Source organism: Monodon monoceros, unplaced genomic scaffold, assembly GCF_005190385.1.
Source record: "Monodon monoceros isolate NGI ecotype Baffin Bay Population unplaced genomic scaffold, NGI_Narwhal_1 Super_Scaffold_2, whole genome shotgun sequence".
Taxonomy (NCBI): Eukaryota; Metazoa; Chordata; class Mammalia; order Artiodactyla; family Monodontidae; genus Monodon; species Monodon monoceros.
The window spans coordinates 59,338,888-59,362,754 of record NW_021703776.1 but is presented as its reverse complement, the minus strand read 5'-3'; the positions used below and the strand labels follow the sequence as shown (position 1 = coordinate 59,362,754).

The window sequence follows — 23,867 nt, the reverse complement described above, 5'->3', positions numbered from 1 at the left end:
GGTAGGTTTAATCATTTCCATCTACAGATGGCTAAAGAAGCTCACACGGTATCAGAGGAATACTGATGATAGAAGGGAAATAATGCCCCTTGGATAATGTAGTTAATGAAACACCCTTTGAGGGCTCTTTCCATGCTAAAAACAATTATTTCCGATTTTTAGATACCTTCTTTGATCAGGAAAACACTAGCATCATAATCTAACATAAAAGTTCTACAAGTTTACATCTCAAGGCAAAATGGGATTGCAAATCACCTAACAACGAGAGTACTAGGTGTGATTCTCGGACCAGCAGCATCAGCAGCACCTCGAAACTCGTTAGAAACACAAATTCTCAGACCCCATTGCAAACTTACTGAATCAAAAACTCTGGGGGTGAGGGTGAGTCTCATGCCCACTAAAGTTTAAGGGCCACAGAACATCAATAAAGGACTAATGAAAAAAAGAGTCAAATGACTGAACTAATTTGGGAAATACTGAATTAAAATGAGTTAACCAGATTTTTTTAACCGCAGAACTTTGTTATAAAACATGGGGGGCTTCTCTGGTGGCCAAGTGGTTAAGAATCCGCCTGCCAATGCAGGGGACATGGGTTCAAACCCTGGTCTGGGAAGATCCCACATGCCACGGAGCAACTAAGCCCGTGCGTCACAACTGGTGAGCCTGCGCTCTAGAGCCCACGAGCCACAACTACTGAGCGCACGTGCCACAACTACTGAAGCCCGCACGCCTAGAGCCCGTGCTCCGCAACAAGAAAAGCCACGGCAATGAGAAGCCCGCGCACCGCAACAAAGAGTAGCCCCTGCTCGCCGCAACTAGAGAAAGCAAACGCGCAGCAATGACGACACAATGCAGCCAAAAAAACCTCCAAAACTTGCTTAGCTACAGGACTCTCTCTTCCAGGAGAATCTTATGGGACCAGTGTTTAATAGGATTAAACTCTCAACGATACTGTCCCAAAGCAGATTTTGCTCCATGGGGCCTGAGGGCTAAAGGCACACACCTGAAGTCAGATAAACTTAAGTATGAAAATGAGCTCTGAAAGTATGAGTAATGGTAGTACAGGAGTAGTAATATAAGAATAGCAATGATGATGATACTACTACCAATACTACTACCAGTTCTTTTCTGTTTATAAAAGGTATACAGGTATTACTATAAGAAAACATATGACAAAACCTAAGAAGAAAATATAATAGCAGTATTCCTACCAGCCAGATAACCAATATTTAGTATATGGATATTACCTTCTGGTCTTTTTTCCTTATGGACACAGATATACATGAATTTGGTAACAAAACTACCAAAACAAAACCCATACTGCTTTACACTTATTTTCACAGTGTTATATTTTTGTTTCCAAACAATCTGTCCACTAGACTTCTTAAGGAAGTTTTCACTTCTTAAAGTTGTTTTCACCTGTGCATTCTCAGTACCAGAAAGCCTACCAAGCCTATTGCAGCTGGTACTGAATATTTTTCGACTGAATAAGAAACAAAGAAAAATCAGATGCACAGACTGTGTATGATAATGAGAACAGTTTGAGTTTCCTCCATACTCAATTTTAAAGCCAGCTAAAATACAAAAGAATATCTAAGTGCTGTGCTTTGGCTTATAAAAGTCCACTGTCACATTTTCATATATAGTATAAGAAATACTTTTTTCCTAGTCCTTGCCACTTTATAAAACTACTTTCTTAAAAAAAAAAAACCCTTAAGACATTAAGTACGTGGATACATAGCAAAAGCAAGAATAATGTCTATGGAGTGATAGACAATTTGGTCCCCAACGGACCTCAACTTTCTGTGGCGGAAGCTTGTCAGATTTCTCAAATTCCTCCAGAGCTCTTGACTCTCCGACAGAGGAAGATTGCTTTCAGAACACCAAGGAATAATGCTGACAGAACTAGATCACCACCCCCTCTGAAAAAAGTGAAACCACCTCCTTCTCTGAACAAGCAACAACATGCCCCTTTCTATCATTAGGACTCTCTTTAGTGAACTAACCTACAAGAGGATACTCCTCTAGGCTGTTGTCCTAATCATTTGTTCTCATACAGCAAATTTAATTACCTTTTTGGAGTTTGTAATAATGGGAACTGTCTGCACTAGTATATTCAAATCCAAGACATGGACATAGTTGTAGTTGTTTTTATAAGCCTCATTATTCTTTAGTCTATCCTGGAAATTGAAGCCCAAGAGAATGAAAGATGAAGGTCATAAAACAAGTTTTATTGACCTCAAAGTAGAACTTTTCTCACCATAACCAATGACCCTTCCAAAAATATTTAATATATAAAAAGTGAATGCAGCTAACCATGCCCCAGATTGCTTTTAGGAATTTTAGTCAGGCCCTTTTACTAGCTTTTTAAGAATACTCTTCTCCATAGGTACTAAAGGAATCCCTAGGCTGAGGTTCTGCCATCCTAATCACCTTTCTCAATCCATGTAGCTTAATACATGCATCATATAAAAAATGAGCAGATCCTCCTGTTCTCATCCTTGGTGAATACAGAATCCATATTCAAGACTTGGTACATCTGTCTCATTGTCACGACAGCCATAAGAACTCCTTCTTCTGGTTCTTCTTGCATAAGACTGGAATTTCTACAATCTAGCTGTTATTTTAGATTACAGTTAAGTTGCACACAAAACTTAATATGATCTTTGACTCATTTATACTTCCTGGACTCATATATGAAAATGAAATACATACACAGAAAGAAAAGTATGTGTCTAGCCACTGTCTACTTAATTTTTAAAAGATTTAGACTAAACCAAAAACATAATAAATTCCCAACTCCTGCATCTTTGTTCAACCACTTCCCTACATTCCTTGGACAAGTTAAATTTCTCCCATGCTTAGAAATACTGACCCTAAAAAAACAAAGTTTCCTGAACTTTGTCCTTTTCCTGAGAATTGACAATTTGCAAATAAATTAACCACTATATCCCACTTTGATATAGTGTATACCATCTAAAACATTTAGTATCATTCAAAAACTTTGCCAATGGACAAAGTATAAGGATAAATAAATTTAAGCATTAATTTTAAAATTGTTTCTCTTTGAGATATTTATACACTTAAGTGTTCTATTATAAATCTATCATTAGTTAAACACTTTGGGTATTCTTAGGCTTAGTGTCCACACATTACAGTGTTACTGTACAGTATCTGATTAGGGAGGGAGTAGCGTGAAAGGGATAGAGAAAATGTGAGTGGCAAGACAGAATTTTATTAACCTTTACAATGTCTCCCATTTTTAACTTACTTTACAATTACCCCAAACCCTCAACATGAAAAAGTACGTGTTATATGACTCCATTTATATGAAGTTAAAGTACAGGCAAAACTAATCTATGAGGATAGAAATAGGTAGTCCTAATCAGCCTCTTGGAAGTGGTGTGGAAATGACTGAGAAGGCGCATAAGAGAACTTTTGGGGATGAAGAGAGTGTTCCCTACTCTGATTGTGTGTTGGTTACACAGTGTATTGTCAAAATATTTGTCAAAACTCTTCAAATGTACACTTAGGATCTGTGCATTCCAACATATGCAAAATAATCCTAAATTTAAAAAAAGGGGGAAAAGTAGTTGCTTCCTTTCCACAAAGAGGTCAGTTCCCAACAATAATAAAATTAGAGAAGGCTCAGGGAAAAAAAAAAAAAAGAGAAAAAAGACAGAAAAGAACATGACAATTACCCAGCTTGATGAAAACAGGGTCCATGTTACAATTACTACTATCAGCACCGAGTATATAACAGAAGCTCAATAATTTGTTTTACACATAAAATTTCAAGTATAATAATAGAACTATATAAAAACATCAGAGAGCTTTACAAAAGAAGTCAAGAATTTAATCAGAGATGAAAAAAATTCACAGACCAATGGTTCTTAAATCAATTTAGGATGACAGACTCCTTTGAGAATCTGATGAAATCTATGGATTATTCCTACTGAAAAATGAACATAAACCACAAAATTTTGTATGTAATTTCAAAAGCTTTATGGGCCATCTGAAGTTTATCCATGAAATACTCTGGGACCTACTGACTGTAAGCAAAGAATTTCTATAACTAGACAATTTCAATATTTAATTTAATATGAATAAAAATTGTTCAATAGACTACAACAGATGATCACTGCATTTTTTTCTTTTGTTCGTAGGTTTTTAAAATTTTACCAGCTCATTTTCATTGTTTCACAGAAGATTTCAAAAATACTCATTTAACCATCTTTTAGATAAAGAATTCTTTATAACTTTCTTTTAGGTACAATAGCTATCTCAAAGTACTTTCTTTACAGTTCTAACTCAATCATTTTTCTTTCTCTCCTATTGGTAACATATTATATAACTAAAAATACTGCATTTTCCTTAAACAATAAGGATATTCAAGACTTATCATAGTGTGGTAGGCAGAATAATGGCCCTCCAAAGATGTCTACAGCCTTATCTCTGGAACCGTGCTAGGTTACATGGCAAAGTAGAATTAAGGTTGCAGATGGAATAAAGGTTGCTAATCATGTTCTTAAAATAGGGAGATTATTCTAGATTATCTAGCTAGGCCTAACTTAATCACAAGGGTCCTTAAAATGTGGAAAAGTGACGCAGAAGAGTCAAAACCAGGGAGCTAGCAGTACGAGAAAGACTTGGCCCAATGTTGCTCACTTTGAAGGTGGAGGAAGGGGTCATAAGCCAAAAAATGAAGGTGGTCTCTAGAAGCCAGAAAAGGCAAGTAACAGGTTCTCCCTTAGAACCTCCAGAATCAACCTGCTAACACTTTGCTTTGAGCCCCGTGAGACCTATTGTGTACCTCTGACCTCCGTAACTATAAGATAATAAATGTGTGGTTTTAAGTCACCATGCAGTCCCTGGTGGTCCAGTGGCTAAGACTCCACGCTCCCAATGCAAGGGGCCTGGGTTCGATCCTGGTCAGGGAGCTAAATCCCACATACAGCAACTAAAGATCCCACACGCTGCAACTAAGACCCAACGCAGCCAAATAAATAAATATTAAGTCACCATGCTTACGGTAACTTGTTACAGCATCCATAGGAAAATAACACACATGGTGAAATGAAAAAAAGCACTGAACTGATTCAGAGTCATTATGAACTAATAACTTTTAAGTCATCATACCACTTAAAAGCCAAATTTCTTAACATCTCAGAGCTTCAGTCTTCTCATTTATAAACGGAGGAAATTATATTCTCTGACTCTTGCAAAGTGTTACTCAAAGATATAGAGTATGTAAATATGCTTTTATAAACTATAAAATATCTACAGATATGACAGCAAAATTACACAAGATCAATATGAACATGATAACATTCATGTTATCATATTAAAATATATTCAATACATACACAACTAAGAGTTCTAGAAACAAAGCTTGATTAATATTTATTGGGGCTATTTATAATATGTGTTTTTCAAAGTTTTGTGCCAAAAAAAATCAGCATTTAAACTTCTAAAATATCTTTTCAGTGGTAAAGTTTTAAATAGGAAGAACTAAGTCTTCTACTACATACTTCTATATTCCATAAAGAACATACCACATAGCAATTTATAAAGATGTTATACATATAATAAATAATAGAGAAATTAATATTTATAGAATTATGTCACTTGGAGTTATGGACATTTCTAAATCATCTTTAATAAAACAGAAGAGGGATGATGTGGATAAATACCATCCACAGAATTTTTAAGAATTAGTGATTACTTTCGGACTTCTCCCATCATACTGCCACAACATTCTCTTCTTCTTACTCTTAATTACTCTTTAAAGGAGTTCAAGTGTTCCAAAAAATGGGAAAGAGGCAGCCAAGGGCCCATATAATTTAAATCTCTATTAAATTAGACCCAATATATCTAAGATATTTAAAAATCACCAAAAAATCTTGCCATTAATAAAGACCCTTTCTTCATTTATAGGAAGCAGTAGACTTTTAAGTACCATTTTAATAATTTAAATTCATAACCCTGCACCATTAGAATTGACACAATAAATCTAATTCATAAAAATTTAATCTTAGAAGTCAACAGCCTGGGAGGAAATATTTAAAACATATAAACAGCCAAAGACTAATCTGTAGAATATATAGTAAACTACAAATCAATATAAAATAGATGAACAACCCAACAGAAAAATGGGCACTGAGAAGGCAAGTCAAAAAAATATACATGGCTAGTAATAAACACATGGAAAAATGCTCATTTTCACCAGCAATCAGGAAATGCAAATCAAAATTTTTCAAGTGAAATGGAAGAAAAAATAATAACATCTAACACCAGCAGAGCTATAGAAAATTCAGTACTGTCATACACTGGTGCAGAATATATTACTAATGCCTTTGAGGGGAGTTTCAATATCTATTAATAATTTTCAACCAGAAAATTCTACTTCTGGGAATCTGTTGTATAATAAAGAACCTGTCCGGTCTTGGTTCCTGGGTTCCTGACACAGAGCTTCTAAAACCTTGGAATTTTCCCAGTGATAAGAGTGTTTTCATTATTCATTAGCCCCTTGGATGGCACCTGACTTTATGCTAATGAGATTATTCAGAATGGAGTTAATCATCAGAAAGACCAACCACTAGAGAAAAGGGATGGGGGCTTTGAGCCAGGTCAATCTCTGCAGAGGAGAAATGCAGGTGGCCTAGGGACCCCCAAAGAGTGCCTGACATCTGAAGTGAGGGCAGTCTTCTCAGGTCAGTGCCCTTAAACCTGTTGAGTCTGACACTAACTCCAGATGGTTGGTGTCACTGTAGTATCCACCTGAGAAAAATCTGTACATATTCATAAAGATGTTTATCCCAACACTGGAAAAGTATAAACATCCTAAATGCTTACCAATAGAAGAATGGTTAAATAAGCTACAGGTTCATGCATATTACGGAACAGTAAGTAGGTAGCAGTTAAAAAAAAAAGTTCCATTTCCATGTCCTCCCACATAAAAACCTCTTAAACACATTAAAGAGAAAAAAGCAGGGTTTACAAGAATATAGTATGACCACATATTGTTATTCTTAACAACAACAGCCTCCCTTGCAAAATCACATAAAAAACTGGTTTTCTCTGTACTTATAAGTGAATTTGTCAAAAAAGTTAGGAAGTATACATACAAAAAATGATAACAGTGACATTTGGGGGGAGAATGAGATGGTGATCTCAGAGGAGGACTGAAAGAAACTTACATTTCATCTGAACTGTCTAAATTTCATAGACATGGATTCATATTTCTTCTGCAATTAAAAAAGAGAACTTGCAGTTAATGGCTAAGACTCTGCACTCCCAACACAGGGGGCCCGGGTTCGATCCCTGGTCAGGGAACTAGATCCCGCCTGCTGCAACTAAGAGTTCGCATGCCACACTAAGAGTTTGCATGCAGCAACTAAAGAACCCACATGTCGCAACTAAAAAGATGCCACGTGCTGCAATTAAGACCCAGCGCAGCCAAATAAATATTGTTTTTAAAAAAGGATGACTGCCTGAACATGTTTACCAGCCTCTGTTCAGTCCAAACATCCTAACTAAAATCATTATAAATGTATTTTTTAAGGGAATATGCCTGTAAAAGGATGGAGTAAATAAATTTTTTTAAAAAAAGCAATGCCATCCATTAGACTATAGAAAGAAAATAAATGAGTGGTAACTTTCACCACAGAACCAGGAAAGCAGAGTAGCAACCTGATCTACACCAAGCACGAGAATTTGCAGGCAGGCAGAAGAGGACAAAAAAGAGTAAGATTCACTGCAAGTCCATGTAAGAAGCAGTGAGAGCCCCCCAGTTGTCCTCCCTGACTTCAAACAACGAGGCAACTGTTCCTTCTCAACCCTAGCACTACAGGTTTGAAGAGGCAAGTTTCTGGACTTGGGGACAACAGGAATAGCTAAAGGCAGAGATACCTACTGATACTGAATATGAAGATTAAATGAAAGTACCATATTGAGCATTAAGTCTCCCAACTTTCTTCTCAATCTGCTCCTAGAACACTGGTATAAAAAAGAATGTCGGGCTTCCCTGGTGGCGCAGTGGTTGAGAGTCCGCCTGCCAATGCAGGGGACGTGGGTTTGTGCCCCGGTCCGGGAGGGTCCCGCATGCTGCGGAGCGGGATGGGCCCGTGGGCCATGGCCACTGAGCCTGCGCTCCGCGACGGGAAAGGCCACAGAAGTGAGAGGCCCGCGTAGCGCAAAAAAAAAAAAAAAAAAAAAAAAAAAAAGTCCCCCAGGAAAAAAAAAAAAAAAAAAAAAAAAAAAAAAATGTCCTCCAGGTAAGAAAAGAGAAAAGCCATTCTGGAAAATATGACCATCCAAGAGAAAAGACAGTAATTTACTATTCCTCAGAAAATGGCCCAGATAGATGACCTTACCTGCAGAGAGAGCTTCCAATCAGCTTTTCAGTGCCTTAAAGAATGAGTAACCAGCCAAAGATGATCAAACTTTCGAAGAAAGAACCTAATGAATGACTGAAGCTAAACAAAGGGAAAATGCAACTGGGAAGAAACTGATCAAGAAGGAAAAAAAAAAAAGCATATGCATACACACGTACACAAAAACACATTTTAATATTCTTAGAAAAAGATACTGTACCCACAAAACAAAAATGGAATGCATGAAAAAATTCATTATAAAAAGAAAGCTTTTGGTAAGTAAAAAAGATTACAGGAACAAAAATTCACTAAAAGGTTAGAAATAAAGTTGGGGAAAAAAATCCCCCCAAAAAGAGATTGAAAGAGATATTTTTTTTAAAAAAGAGAGAGAGCAAAGATAAAGCAAAAGATCACTCTAGGGCTTCCCTGGTGGCACAGTGGTTGAGAATCCGCCTGCCAATTCAGGGGACACGGGTTTGATCCTTGGTCCAGGAAGATCCCACATGCCACTGAGCAACTAAGCCTGTGCACCACAACTACTGAGCCTGTGCTCTAGAGCCTGTGAGGCACAACAACTGAGCCCACGTGCCTAGAGCCCATGCTCTGCAACAAGAGAAGCCACCGCAATGAGAAGTCCGTGCACCGCAACGAAGACCCAACTCAGCCACAAATAAATAAATAAATATATTTTTTTTTAAAAGAAAGATCACTCTAAGTGTCCAACACTGAAATAATGAGAAAGGAAATTGGAAGAAGACATCATCACAGAAATAATTTTCTAAAAACTACCCAAAATGAAAGAGTTAGCAGATTGAAAGGGCCTGCCAGTATGCAGTGCAATGGATGAACACAGACGTATCTTAAGGTATACAATAATGAAATTTTATAACCCTAGGGCTAAAGAAGATCCGAAATGCTTGGGGTGGGGGGTAGGGGGAGATGTTTCACACAAAGGATCAAAAACCAGAATGACATGGGTGTGCTCAACAGCAACACCAGAAGCCAGAAAACAACAGAGCAAATTTTAAAAATTACAATTCTGAGGAAAAATAATTTCCAACCTAGAATTCTATATCAAGTCAAACTGTCAATCAAGAGTGAGGGCAGAAATAAAATATTTTCTTTCAGACACTGAAGTCTTAATGTCTTTTACTTTACACACATTCTTTCTCAGTAAGACATAGAAGAGTGCGTTCTACTAAAAACAGTGTAATACATGAAGAAAGAAAAGACATGAGACCAAGGAACTAGGAGATTTAACCTGAGAGAAAAATGAAACTCCCAGAATGATAATGAACAGAGACCTCCCCCAATAACTAATTCAGAATGGGGTTGGTCAGAAGGCCCCAGAAGAGATTTAACAAGAACATGAAATTCACAGAATACATAGCTTATGAACAAATGTAAATATACAACTGGGGGAGGGTTTGGCGACTACATGCAAAACTAAACAAAAATTTTTTTAAATTGTACAGGAAAAGAAAAGCAGCCAACTGTGAACAGGATGCTGAATTAGAAGTTAATTACTAAGATACAGAATAAGTAACATTTAAAATACAACAAATGCAGGTACTTCATCTAACTTCTGATTCACATCTGCAAATAACTAAGGAAATTATCTACCCTACACACTTCTTATGAGACACAAATGAGTTAGTGCTTGTGAAATCACTTTCCAAATCCATAAATTAATACATAAAAGTAATAGTATTAGTTCTATGTTTAAAAAGACACTAAAAGTGGTCTATAATATTAAATATTCTTCATTTACGTTTTTTTCTTAAGGAAACTAATGACATTCCTCTGAAGAACTCTTTAAGTGGCAAGATGGTGGAAAGAGTGAAACATGGGAGTTACTAAGGAACTGAGATTTCAAGGTGACCAGATGTACTTTTTGAAGACATGCTATAATAGACAGGAAATCTGAAAAATTCCAAATCAAGACCTTAGAGATCTCAGACCAGAGCATGTCAAAACACCAGCAAAGTAGTATATTCCTTTATCAAATGCCATGTCAACCAGGTTGCCTGAGATGCAGTAAATCATACAATATAAAAATGCTAAGTTTCTCAGATACTTCCCTGGAGAAGTAGCATACACTTAACAAAAGGACCGACCTGCCTTAACTTCTCACCAACCATCTCCCCCAACCATCTCCAACCACCCACAAAACATATTCAGACTGATTAAGAATGTTTTGTAGCACAGTCAAATGGTTATGAAAAAAGAGCTATTATTAAGCACAGCATAACTTTATTTCTAAGACTTTATGATTGTCCCCACTTGTATAGTCCACATTATACCTATTTTCTTTGGCTCAAAAATTCAGTTTACATATACCTACTTTACACAAATAAAAACATAACACTTCTCTCTGAAAAAATAAGTTTTTATATATGATGTAAATAAACAATAATTTTGGTGATCATTAGCCTTGTTATCAAATACAAAATGTATCTGAAGAACACTGAATATTTACAAAGTTTTTACCATCTGACTAACACAGTAAACGCACTGTAAAACTTAATTCAACCATTCAGGGGAGATTCGTGGAAACAGAGACATATAGAAAAACTAAAACTAAAATTTTGGATTTTTTTTTTTTTTTTACAAAATCTGAGAAGTTGAGAAGAGTAAAGGACATGGTCTTCCTGAAGAGGGTGAGAATGAGAAGAGGGATATGAGTCTTGAATGTTTTCATTTTTGATGGAGGTTCAAATGTTAGTTTAAAATAATGATATACCTTATACAGATTACTTTAAGCCTCACGATACCACAAAACAAGATTTTTATCCTGATTCTAGAGATGAAAAAACTAAGGTAAGGAGGGATTAAATAACTTGCTTAAGGTCACACAGTATGGATGGACTTAATCCAGGCAGCCTGACTTGAAAACCCAAACTCTTCCCCATAATAACAGAATACCGCCTGCACATACAGAGAGAGCATTCCATCTCCTACACTTCGGTGACTGATTTATGGATAGGCACAGAACTCAAATCAGAGTCCTTCTGCTGGAGCTGGAGGGAAATATACCCTTCAGGCCACTCAGATAACATGTGGATGGAAGTAAGGGTGAGCCTTCAGGCCATCAGCTTAAAGAAGGCCTAATAATCAATACAAGAGGATAAAACTAGGTAACAAGCAAAAGGAAACCAGGGTGTGGATGTGCACGCACACACACAGAATTGCTCAATTTCAGCTCCACGGACCCTGGTTCCCGAACTTGTTCCTTTGATTCTGTGGGCTATTTTAGGATCCTTTATAATAATTTGAGACAATATACTGTTTTTCCATTTAATGCTATTTTGCATTGTATATCTATCATGTGCAGTTGAAAAAGTCTTCAGATTCTCTGACTACAATGTAATATTCCTAGTTAATACTAGAGCTGTGCAGCATTGGTGATATAGTGGTGTGCACAGCTGCCTTCCTAGTTGACACTAGAAATAACAAAAGGGTAGCAAGAACAACAGTAAATTTACCACCTAAAAATTTACCACAGCTACACTTTAAAATAACTCCCAGGTTAAAGAAAAAAATCTAAATGTAGTTAATATAATTATTCCTCAACAGAGCTGACTTAAAATGAAAAAAGTATACTTAATGACAACGAAAATACTAAATGTCTAAAGCTGTGGGAAGTAACTGTATGTATTGAAGAGTAATCATAGCCTTAAATGCTTTTATTATTTAAAAAAAAGAAAAATAAATGAACTAAGAAGCTAAGAGAAAATAAAATTACCTACAAAATGAGAAAGAAACTAAAAGATAAAACAACTAATGAAATAAAAATCAATAATAAAAATAGTAACATTTATTGTTCAAACCAAGACCTGGCTCTTTCAAACAAATTACATGTAAAACCCACTATATATATATATATATATATATACACACACACACACATATATATGGTTTCTTTCTTTTTCTCAGCTCACATGTATACAAATAGGATAAATTAATGAACTATCACGGACTAATCACAATTCAAGCAAAAATTAGGAATTTATTAAATTCCTAATGGTCAGAATTTATTAAATTCAAATGATGCAATGTACTTACTCTTTTTTTTGATATACTGAATTTCTTTATTGTAAAAATAAAAAAAGAGAGAGAGGGAGCACACACACACACTGAATAAAATAATGGTTCTGACAGCTATTACTCGAAATGCACCTACCAATATGCACTTGTTAAGTACCAAAAACCTCATTTGAGTTTTCATGGGAAGAAAAAAAAAAATGATATGGATAGTCCTAAAAATTATACCTTGCTTGAAGAAGTTGCCCCTTCTAAAGGGCAATTTCAGCAATAAAGATCAAATGCCTTGAACAAATGCATATCTTTGGTTCTAACGATTCCTTGCCTCTGATAAATTTCTAAGAACTGGAGAAATATAACAATTTGCATGCCAGGATTTTGACAGCAATAGTATGTTTAATAGTACCACCAAACTGCAAACTAGCTGCAGTTGACCACTGAACAACACAAGTTTGAACTGTGGGAGTCAAATTATCCATGGACTTTCCTCAATATAGTAAATACTGCAGTACACCATCTGCAGTTGGTTGACCCCCCCACGCCTAACCGTGGATGTGGAGGAATGGCGATTTCAGAGGGGCGTACAAATGAAAATGGACTGCCCAGAGCACCAGCACCCTTAACCCACACGTTGTTCAAGGGCTGGCTAATCCTTCACTCCTCTGCATCTAATCCAGTTGGCTCCATCTTCAAAGAACCGGATATCTAGAGTCTGGCAAGCCTTCACCAACGCCAGTGCCGCCACCCTGTCCAAGCCATTGTTATCTCTTGCCAAGAGTTTTTGCATCTTTGCTCGACTCTTGGTCTCTAGGGTCTACTCCCACACAGCGGCCAGAGCAATCCTTTAAGAGCCTAAGTCAGGTTACGTCAATCATCTCAAAAAAACTCTCTAATGCTTCCCCATCTCTAAAACAAAACTCTAAAAACCAGGTCAATGGTTATGAGGCATTTCATGAGACTGCCCCACCCCACTCCTCTCATCTTCTACCACCCTCTGCACTCCAACTACACTGGTTTCATAGCTGTCCCCAGAACACATCAGGTACATTCATTACAATCACACCTTTGCACCTTTCTAGTTACTGTTCTTCTGCCTGGGTTTGCTTCTCCCCTAGAGAACCTTCATGGCTTACTCCCCTAAGTCTCTGCTTGAATGTCACCTTATCAGAGAGGTTATCCCTAAAACCCTATTTAAAATAGGGACAAATCTCCACCCCACAATCTCCATCTACCTTTCCACTCCATTTTCTCCATTACATTCTACGCCCTCTGACACACTATATATCTTACTTGTTTGTTTACTGTCTCCCCCAAGTAGAATATAAGGCCCATGAAAGCACAGAGCTTTCTTCACTTCTATATCCTCAGGACAGTGCAAGGCAAAGTAGGTCTTCATTAAATATTTATTGAATGAATTCTGGAGTAGCAGGCAGTCATTAAAAATAATGCTGTAAAAAAAAAAATGATAGAAGAAACTGATGAAGTAGAAAGAGCATTTTATCAAGGAATATGTAACCCATGGATCAAAGAAGAAATCACAAGGGAAATTAGAAAATATTTTTAACTGAATGTTAACAAAACGCTTCAAAATTTGTGGCATTCAGCTAAAGCCAATTCTTGGAGGGAAATCTGTAGCTTTAAAATCTTTTATTAGAACATCAGTAAGGTTTAAAATCAAAAGAATATACAAGAATGACTTTCAAATTTTCTATCTAAGACATATATGTGGAAAAAACAGACATCAGCATTTTATTCTGGTTATTTCTCGTGGTAATATTACAAATGATTTGCAATTGCTTATATGTACCTTTCTGTATTTTCCACATTTTAGTTTTGTCTAATGAACACATATTATTTTAATAAAAAACATTTTAAACAACTTCTTTTCCTTGTGCTTTAATTGTAATCGCTGGCCTCCTACTCTGCCTGTATCTTAAAATTCTTGCTCCCCGGGGTTCCATGCTTGCTCCTCAACTTACATCCATCCCTCAGTATCTTACCCACTGTTCAGCTTCACTTATGATCTGCAAACTGACCACTTCTCAATTTTTTGTAATGTCCTAAATTAGAGACTTACAGTTCCAATTGTTTAAAAGATGCTTCTAGATGGAAATCTTCAAAATTTAACAAGCCTAAAAGGACTCATTATCATTTCCTAAAACTTGTTCTTTTCTTCTTTATTTTTAATATTGGTTAATGACAACACTACACACCCCCGTTCTCAATTCTATCAGTTGTATATTAGAAATCTCAATCGAATCCTCTTCCTCACCTATGCCATGATTTCAATTTAGGCATCTTCCACCAATTATATTCTAATAGAGTCCTAGCATAGCTTCCCGCTACCACTCTGCCACTCCTAACAAGCAATTTAATCATCATCAGGGCAATTGTATACAGCTTTGAAGGCTGCCATCGTATAAACTATGATTGTAATGGTGCCCCTGGCCTGATCATGATACCACCCTGCTTTAAAACTTGGTTAAGTAAAACAAACTTGTAGCACTGTAAAATCCTTCAGCAACTGGTTCAAGGTTATTCTTCTAGCTTCATGTTCTCATCCATCATTCCTCTTTGGACCCTACAATCCAGACACACAACTTTTCAAGATTCTGTATCAAAGCCAAGGCTTTTGTGGATTCTTCTTTAGTCTGTACTGTCCTCCCTGCAGAAAACTTCTAAATCCTTCAAAACACAGTTCAAATGTTATCTTCCTCCGTGAGGTATTCTTAGACTGCTCTAGTATTGATACCTCAACAAAGTATTTTGTTAACAGTCCTACTTATCATAGCACCTGTTACAAGTGTATAATCATCTCAAATTCAACTGAGAGCTGAGCAAGAACAGCAAGAAGCCCCATGTTTGTACCCCTGACAACTACAATGCCCAGCCCCTAGGAGGGGCTCAATTCATGTTTACTTAAACAACCCTTAACACCTACAATATTACAACTTCTTCAAAGTAAATAAATAATGAGTTCAAAAATATGGTTAGAACAATTGTATGTTTAGCTGGTCAACCTAAGTCTATAATCAGTGTGGCCACAGGTGATCCCTGCCTCCTGATATTTACACCTTTCTGTCATTCCCTCCCCCTTGAGTATGAGCAGGACCTGTGACTTGTTTATAACCAATAGAATGCAGCAAAGGCAATGGGCTCTGTGTGATTACATGTACATATTTACATAAGAGTGTAGCACCAGCCCATCTTGCTAGTCTCTCCTTTGCTGGCTTTGAAGAAGCAAGTTGGCAAGAGCTTAACAACCATGATGAAATGAATTCTGCCAGCAACCTGAGGGAGGGAGCTTGAAAGCAGACCCTTCCCCGGCCCAGACTCTAAATAAACAACCCAGTCCTGGCCAATACCTTGATTGCAGTCTTGCTGAGGACCCAAACTAAGCTGCACCCAGACTCCTAACCCATAGAAACTGTGAGATCATAAAGATGTGTTACTTTAGGCAGCTAAATTTGTAGTAATTTAATAAGCAGCATAGAAAACTATCCGCAACTGAATACTATCAAACCTAAGGTATTTCTGAACACTTTTTTTTTCATACAAAGGGCATGTTTGCCCCTATTTCTAAACACTTAAATAAACGTAGAACAAATTTAATTCATTAATAACATCAGTCAAGTACATACATGCAAAATTAAAACATTTAGGAGGTACTGTGCTACAAAAAGCAGTTCTTATACTTCTTTTTTAACTCATTTGCTAAAATATCCGGTTGTACATATACCCAGTATAAACAGTAAGTATAACATTAAGGCAATTCTTACAAAAACAAGATAAATAATAAACTGAAAAAAACTGGTATCTAATTAGTGGTATTGGCAACCAGAAAATAAATAACCTACTTACTTGTTACCAGGCAAAGCAATCAAATTGGAGGCAGACGAAGGACTTGCTGTAGACACTACCTGTGAGTAAAACAACAGAGCTCTTTCTGGCTACGTGGACAGCAAGGCATCAAAAGTACTTAGGTCAGGCAGCTCTCATATCAGATAATGCCCAGTGCAACACAAACCACTCCTCCCTCTGGCACACCTTCCACCTTGCAGTCAAGAAAACTCAAAATACTCCCAAAGCAAAGACTTCCATGGCAGAGTCCACACCTTAGCATAACAAAGCATACAACACAAGGGATCTCCCTAGAGTGTTTAAAGATTATGTGAGACTACAAGTGAGAAACATTAACCATCAGAGTTCTTGTGGGCTGCTTTTTTGTGTGTGTGGGGGGGGGGGGGGGGTGACGGGATAGTGGTTAGAAGAGTCATTTTTCTTCAGAAGAAGCAGACATTTCTCTTCTACCACCCCATAAAAGCCTTCAATTGAATAAAAGAACATTCAGGAATAGAAAGTAGATTAATCACAATATCCCCAGTTCAAACATTTTAGCACTAGATACTGGTAAGAAGTAGTGACTGAGTACAATTCAATACAGTTAATTAATGGAGATAATCTAACACCTGAAAACCCACATCCATCTTGAAAATTAAGAGAAATAAGTCTGCCAAAAGTATAAATTTTATTTAACATATTGTTTTAAGTGATAACCTAAACTCCTTCAATAAAAGGAAGCATGTTTCCTAAGTAACAGGAGGCACCTGAATTACAATCAGACGACTGAAATACTCATAGGCACAACACGCCCAAAGAAACTCAAGCCAATCAATTAGGAGGGGGCCAAAAGCAACCCAGTACCATCAGTAAATTGTCTAGATTAATTCATTTTACCTTTTTACTTCCAAACTCATGGACGTAAGAGAAGCCCACATGGTTTCTCTAGAAATGAACTCCATTGACTGGTATAATTTTATAGTCCAATTTACCTCTGCCATCCTTGCTGGATCATTAAACACTATTTTACCACACATATAATTGATTTTATGAACATTTAGCCAACTTGATAGTGGAAAAAATGTAGAGACACAATAGAGCCAAAAAAATCCTCTCTAAGATACCACCAAGTCTTTTAAATATTAGACTATTCCCTTAAAGACCTGTTTTAGAACAAACGTGATAAAGAAAAGGCTTTTTGTTCACTGTAATAGTATTAAACTCAGCACTCTGAAAAGAATAACAAAAAGAAGAAAAACCTACTTGACCTAAAAACTCCTACATGTTTTATAATCATATTCTGATATACAATAATTCAGTTCTAAGAAGTTCTAGGAAATCTCTGTAAACTGAAATATGTGAATTAAGCACCTTTCTTCCGGTTCTCTAGAGGGAACTAAATAAGAGCGAATATAGCCAAAATACATGTCCCAAAGAGAGAAAAACATAAACCAACACAGAAAACCTCATTTAATTTGGTAATTCATTATGACGGAACTAGTAACAATTCAACTTGTCAGACTTCTAAATTTTTTTTCACAAAGTGGTATTGTTTAGGTTTTCCTTTTCTATAAATTACATGACACCCTCTAAAGGAAAGATAATTTGGAATCTTATTAGCACCATATTTCCCTATTAGGAGACAGTAACGATACAAACATCAATTAAAATAAGTTTTATAAACTTACAGAAATAACTTCCCACTAATTTAGAAATATCCCTTTTCTCAATTTTCAGATGGAGTTACTTTATAATGCCCAAACATCTGTAAAACTTGTAACTGAATAAACACATTAACACTATAATAGATACTAAAAAATTAACTCAACACGGAGTATAATAAAGCCTAGGTTTTAAAATAATAAGATTCATCACCTGGTTCCCTAAATCTCAGGATGATGACAAACATGCTTCTATTAAGTTTCCCTAATGAGCCCATCCACTGAAATACAGGTAAAAATCTCATTAAAGCAAATGCTGCTGGAAAGATGCTTTTTCACCTTATTCCATCTTCCGGTCTTAACTAGGATTTAAGGTACTGGCACTTTGATCTGTTCCCATCATTTAATAAGAAAAAGTAATTTGTGATCCTCTTCCAAACTTCCTCAACTGGGGTTCCTCATCTCAATTACCAAACACAAGATTATGTGAATGACTGTTTTCTTAAATTTCCTAAGAAAGATATATAACTAGAAACATTCTAAATGCACAGGAGAAAAAAATTAATTAATTGCATACAATAGATGCCTTAAGACATTAGAGCTCCATTCTCTAGAGACTTGGTTAAGAAAGGCTGCCACAGTTCTCAGTGTCACTGTGCTTCCACCAGGCCCCAGTCATCCTAACCCCCAAAATACTAAAAGGACTAAGTGCACAAATCTAGGAATTTAGATAAGAAAAAAGATAAACGCTTTACTACTCCAACTTTCAGCAACTAGGTCTTCTTCATTTGCTCTTTTACTATGAATTAATAGCACAGGTGTCAACTATTTACCCCTGCTGTGAATGAAACACTTAAGAAAATAAACCCATACAAATATACTCTTTGTTAAAAGAAATTATCAGCCCTATAAAAAAACTGAATTAAGACGCTCCATCAGTATACCAAAGAAAAACTACTAATTTAACAAACCCTTTCCTATTCCCCCTTCTTTAGCAAACTTCTAAATATACATAACTGCTAAATGCAAATTTTAATCTTAAAAAGATAATCATTTTTTAAAAACCAGCTTATTAGCCTTTATTTTTGCACTAATCTTCCATTCTCAAGAAACTATCTTTTGTTATTCTTCAATGTGGTGACTACAGTACCTTCAGCTGTGTTAATTATGAATCACAAATCACAGTATGGTCAGCACTAATTCTTTTTCTCAAAAACAAAATTTTTTTTTAAGGGCTAATCTTAGGAAAAGTCAATATTTTTAGTTACATGGCAGAAATCACTTTAATAACAAAGTAAGGTGACTAGAGAGTTGTTCTACATTTTGAATATACAAACCAGTATTAAGAAGATGGAAAAAACTAGACATGTCATTCCCATTTTTAATTTATGCTAAGGGGAATGCTGATAGTACAGAACAGAGCAGATAAATTACATTATTGAATATTCCACTTTACCAACCACCTACTCAAATTTCTCACATTTATAAGCACATGAGTAAAAGGGGTGCAGAAATGGAAATGATGGTGTTTTCACTATTCATCTGTGCTCAACTGTGAATGCAGATAATACGATGCGTAACGCAATGATATGGAAACGTTTATCTTCTATAGTCTGCATCTCTAGCCAGAGTTAACTTCTACCTCTTTTCATGAACTGGGAAGCGAGGGTGTCTTAATTCATTTATCATTAACCGTTTTGACAAAAAGTTCATAAGCATAAAACATAACTGAAGAGGTAGAATTTGTTTTCCTCAGATCAGGGGCACCCTTACCCCTCTGTTTCTACATAAACACATATCGTTTAACTACTAAAATTTCCATTTTTCAGTGTCTTTCCCTGAACTCTAGTGAACATGGCTTTTCAAAAGCACCTAGGGCTTTTACTGCATCTTGCAGGCAGAGTTATGATAATTAGTTTATCTCCTTAAGAAACTGTTTTCAATTTTTTAATGCTCTGTCCAAATTAAGCAGGACTCATATTAACCATTATCTAAAGTAGCAGTTTACTGGGGTTTAAAAATATACTTTTCATTAACACATTCATCCAATTAAAGTGTACGCAACAGGTGGGACTATTTACACAGATATAATTACAGTTTTATATATTAACAGTTACTCCAAAGACGATAACTCCCTTCTTCAAATACTCATCTGTTCATTTCAGACTCTGACTTTTGGCCTTTAAGAACTGCTCACCACTCGAGTCACCAGATAGAACTACATTTAGCAACGGGTCTTCTCCTGACTTCCTGCTACTAAAACCCACAAGCACCAGGGCTGTTGCGTCGGCTTGTTTTTAAAACACTATTTGCTCCCTTCACCTCCGGGGGGCAAACAAGGTCCTTCTGGACTAAGGAGCAGCGAAGAGGTGAGGGTGCACTTTGTGTTAAAAAAAAAAAAAAAAAAAAACCAAACACAAGGGTCGCGCGGCAGCGGCGCTGCAGGGGTTAAGAGGCGATCTCTCTCTCTCTCTCTCTCTCTCTCTCTCTCTCTCCCCCCCCTCTCCCCCCCTCAAGAGGGGTGACCCGGCCCGGCAGCGCGGCGAACCCCCGGCGCCGAAGCTGAAGGAGAAGGGTAAAAATAAGCGCAGCCGCGGCCCACGTGCCGCCCGCGGGAGCCAAGGAGGGAAGGGGCCATACCTCCAAACATGTGCGGCGAGAGGTGAGCTGGTAAGGAGCCGATCACCAGGCGTGGGCCGCCGGGACCCCCACCCGCCGGCCGGTCCCTGCCGCCGCCGCCGCCGCCGTCCTCGGGGCTGCTGTGAACCGAGTCCTGGGAGCCGTACGGGCCGCTGCTGCTGTTGGGGATGCTGAAGGTGGACTGCGCCGCGCGGGCCCCCGCCGCCACGGTCCCCACGGCCCCGCCTAGGGAGCGGCTGCGTGGGGCCGCCGAGGCCGCCGCGGCGCCACCGGAGGCGCTGGGCTGGTGCGCGCCGGGCACCTGAGCCGGAAACCTCCCGGCGGCCGCGGCTCGCGCCCCGCCGCCCGCGGTCCCGTTGGCCCCTCCGCTGCTGCCGGAAGGTAAATCCGAGCCCGAGTACGCGCGGGTGCGGCCGTTAGCAGCGGCCGGGCCGCTCTGCTTGGCGCCCATGTCCGCCCTGTCCCGGGCCGGGCCCGCGCGCAGCGCCCGGAGCGCCGGGAGGGGGGGAGCGAGCGCGTGAGCGAGAGGGCAGGGTCGAGGCGCAGAGGCCGGCGCAGACAGAAGCCCGCACGTCCAGGGCCGCAGCCCGGCGCCCCGAGGGGCGGTCTGCGCCCGGCGCGCTCTTCTCGGGGTTGGCGGGCGAGACCTGCTGCCAGACACGGGGCGCGGGAGACGAGGAGAGACGGAGAGGAAGGAGGTCCCGGCTCCCGTGGGCGCTGCTCCCTGGCTCCGGCGGGAGGGGCGGCTCAGGTGGCTGCGCGGCTGCCGCTGCTTTCGGTTCTAGTGCGCCGCGACGGGCCGCTGCCGCTCTCTGCAGCCGCCGCGCTCTGCGCCGAGAGCCTCGGCACCGCCTCCTCCCGGGCGGCCGCCGCTACCGCCGCCATCCTCCTGCTCCCACGGCGGCTCGCGGGTGAGTGGGAGGCGCCCGCCCAGACTCAGCCAAGGCCACCTTCCCTCCTCCCCCAGCCACCCAGCTGTTATTAACAGAGAAGGAGAAAAAACGGGTGGCGCGTGAGTGGAGGACGCCGGAGGGGAGGGAGGAGCGGCGCGTGCTTCCCGGCAACCGTCACCGCGCTCCCCCGGTGAAGGAGGGGCGGGGGTGGTGGGGGAGGTGGGACACGAAGGTAGGGGTGCCCAGGAGGGGAGGAGGTTCAGCGGCCCTCTCACCGGAAGGCGGAGAAGCTGCGCTGCTCCGGGATGCGCCAGGGCCCGAGTGTTTGGGTCGCGCGCGGTGACCCCGCCCCCTGGCGCCGCCCAGCGGATTGGCTCCCGCCAGCCTGGCCCCGCCTCCCCCAGCCGCGGCCTTCCCGCTTCGGCCTTGTCTCGCCTAGGTGCCTTGGTGTGGTAGGTGCTGCCACCCGCGGAATCGGTGATGGACAGGTCGCTGGCCCCGCCCTCTCATGCAGGGCGCGCGCCCCCGCTCCAGCGCAGGGCCTACGCCGATTGGAGGGACCGAGCCCCTCGGAGCGCCAACCAGAAGGCGGCCCCTCCTGCCGCACGTGGCCCTCGGACGCCGGACCTGACCGTGGGTCTACTTCAGCTTTTTCCAGCCGGGGCTGGGAATGGCGCGGTCTTGTGTCCCGAGTCATTTAGTTTGGGTGCGTGTCAACTTCCTCCTTGGTGTTACTCCGAGTGTGTCGTTTAAATAAAACAGAAGCTTACCAATGCTGATGACAAAAGACTGAAAACAAAAGAAAGAACCGAGGAGGCATAAGCCAACTTGATCTGAATTAGATCTATCCCATTTAAACACTCTGAGTGTGGAGAAAGCACGGAGTTGATAGAACTAAGGATAATCCAGCCTGATCTTCAGTTGTAGGGCAAAAACTGTGGCGCAGAGAAAGCACCCGATTCAGGAGACCTGGGGTCTAGGTCTGGGACCAAAACTAAGTTACGTGTAATAAGCAAATTATTTTACCTTTTTGAACTTTAGTTTCCTTACCTGGGATCTTGGTATCAAATCTCGAGGGTACCTGCTGTTTTAAAATCCGGTAATTTCTCTAAAATGGCAATTAATAAAATTCTCACTCCATTCGTAACTGTAATGTGGTGTCTTGGTAGCAAAGCATGGTCTGGATACCCAGTGGACAGCCTGCTCTGACCCTCCCGTTTTTAAAATGCCTAAAAGTGTCCTCTATATGAAAATAATTGCAACGGGTGTTTTTTGTACAAAATGCAGATGTAAATACTTTGTCGTTTTTCCATATTTGTAATGAGTCATTTATGTAATCATTTGTATCAAGCTTTGTAATGATTTTTATCACTTTGAGGTATGAGAATCAAGTTTTTATAAACAGAAGTGAAGGATATATGTATAGATATTGATGTATTGTGTGTGTGTGTGTATATGTATACACACACACACACAAAGCTACTCAATTCAAATCTAACATTCTTTCATCTTGGGTATGAGCTTACTGAAACCAACGTTTACTTGGTAAGCAAAGAAAAGTTTGAAACGCCAAAGTGTTACTAGAATGACAAGCTCTCGTTTAAGAAGGCATCTAGTGATTTGATCCGATTTAACTTTTATTGAATGAGGCCTTGGGTGCAGAACTGTCGTTCAGCAGGAATTTGTCACCAGTATGGCAAGAACTTACTGTTAACAGAGAAAAGTAATAAACTATGATTTTTTAAAAAGGAGTAAAAGACTTTTGCAAGTCTCTGAGGAGCTAACAACTGATAAAGAGTTTCATACTCATCATTATATACTCTATCATGTATAAAATTTTATACATCATTTATACATTATGCATTTTAAAAGTTTAGATAACTATAATATGGAATAAACCCCATTTATTAGTTAAAACTATTCAATGGAAAGATTTAACTCTGTGACTCTTACTCATATCCAGATTTAGTTATACTTTGCTTCATCACATCCAAACCTATATTTTTAAGTGATTTTTACCCAGACATTAATTACACCTGAAAAACACTCAACATTTATTCATTTATTCCTACCTAGGAAAAAAATCCCCTTATAGTGCCAGGTTTCCAGCATTCACACCACTCACAACAGTTGGAATTTTACATTTGTTTGATTATTGATATCCGCTCCTCACAAGACTGTAAGTTCCATGAGGGCATGGAAAGTGTGGTTTTTTGGCTCACCGTTGCAGTGCTTGGCACGCAGTAACCTCTAGGTAAGTATTTGTTGAATAAATGAGTAGTGAGAAGGCCATTTACAGGCTGAACATTGGATACAGAGGATAAAAATTGGAGTTGTAATGATCATTCATTCAGCTCATAGATATGTGCTTTGTGTTCCTCAGTGCCGGGGACGGCATCTTAGTCAAGGCAGGC

At 39.2% G+C, this 23,867-nt stretch overlaps 1 protein-coding gene across 1 annotated transcript in view; it reads right to left on the bottom strand.

Annotated features, from left to right (window-relative positions):
* The window catches only part of ZNRF2 (zinc and ring finger 2), a 97,229-nt gene extending 75,162 nt beyond the window's left edge, over window positions 1–22,067 (bottom strand). The window contains exon 1 of the mRNA XM_029233317.1: window positions 20,561–22,067. Within this exon, the coding sequence (XP_029089150.1) occupies window positions 20,561–21,011 (451 nt within the window). The 5' untranslated portion in view covers window positions 21,012–22,067. The remainder of the gene's footprint in view (window positions 1–20,560) is intronic.
* Window positions 22,068–23,867: the final 1,800 nt, after the last annotated feature.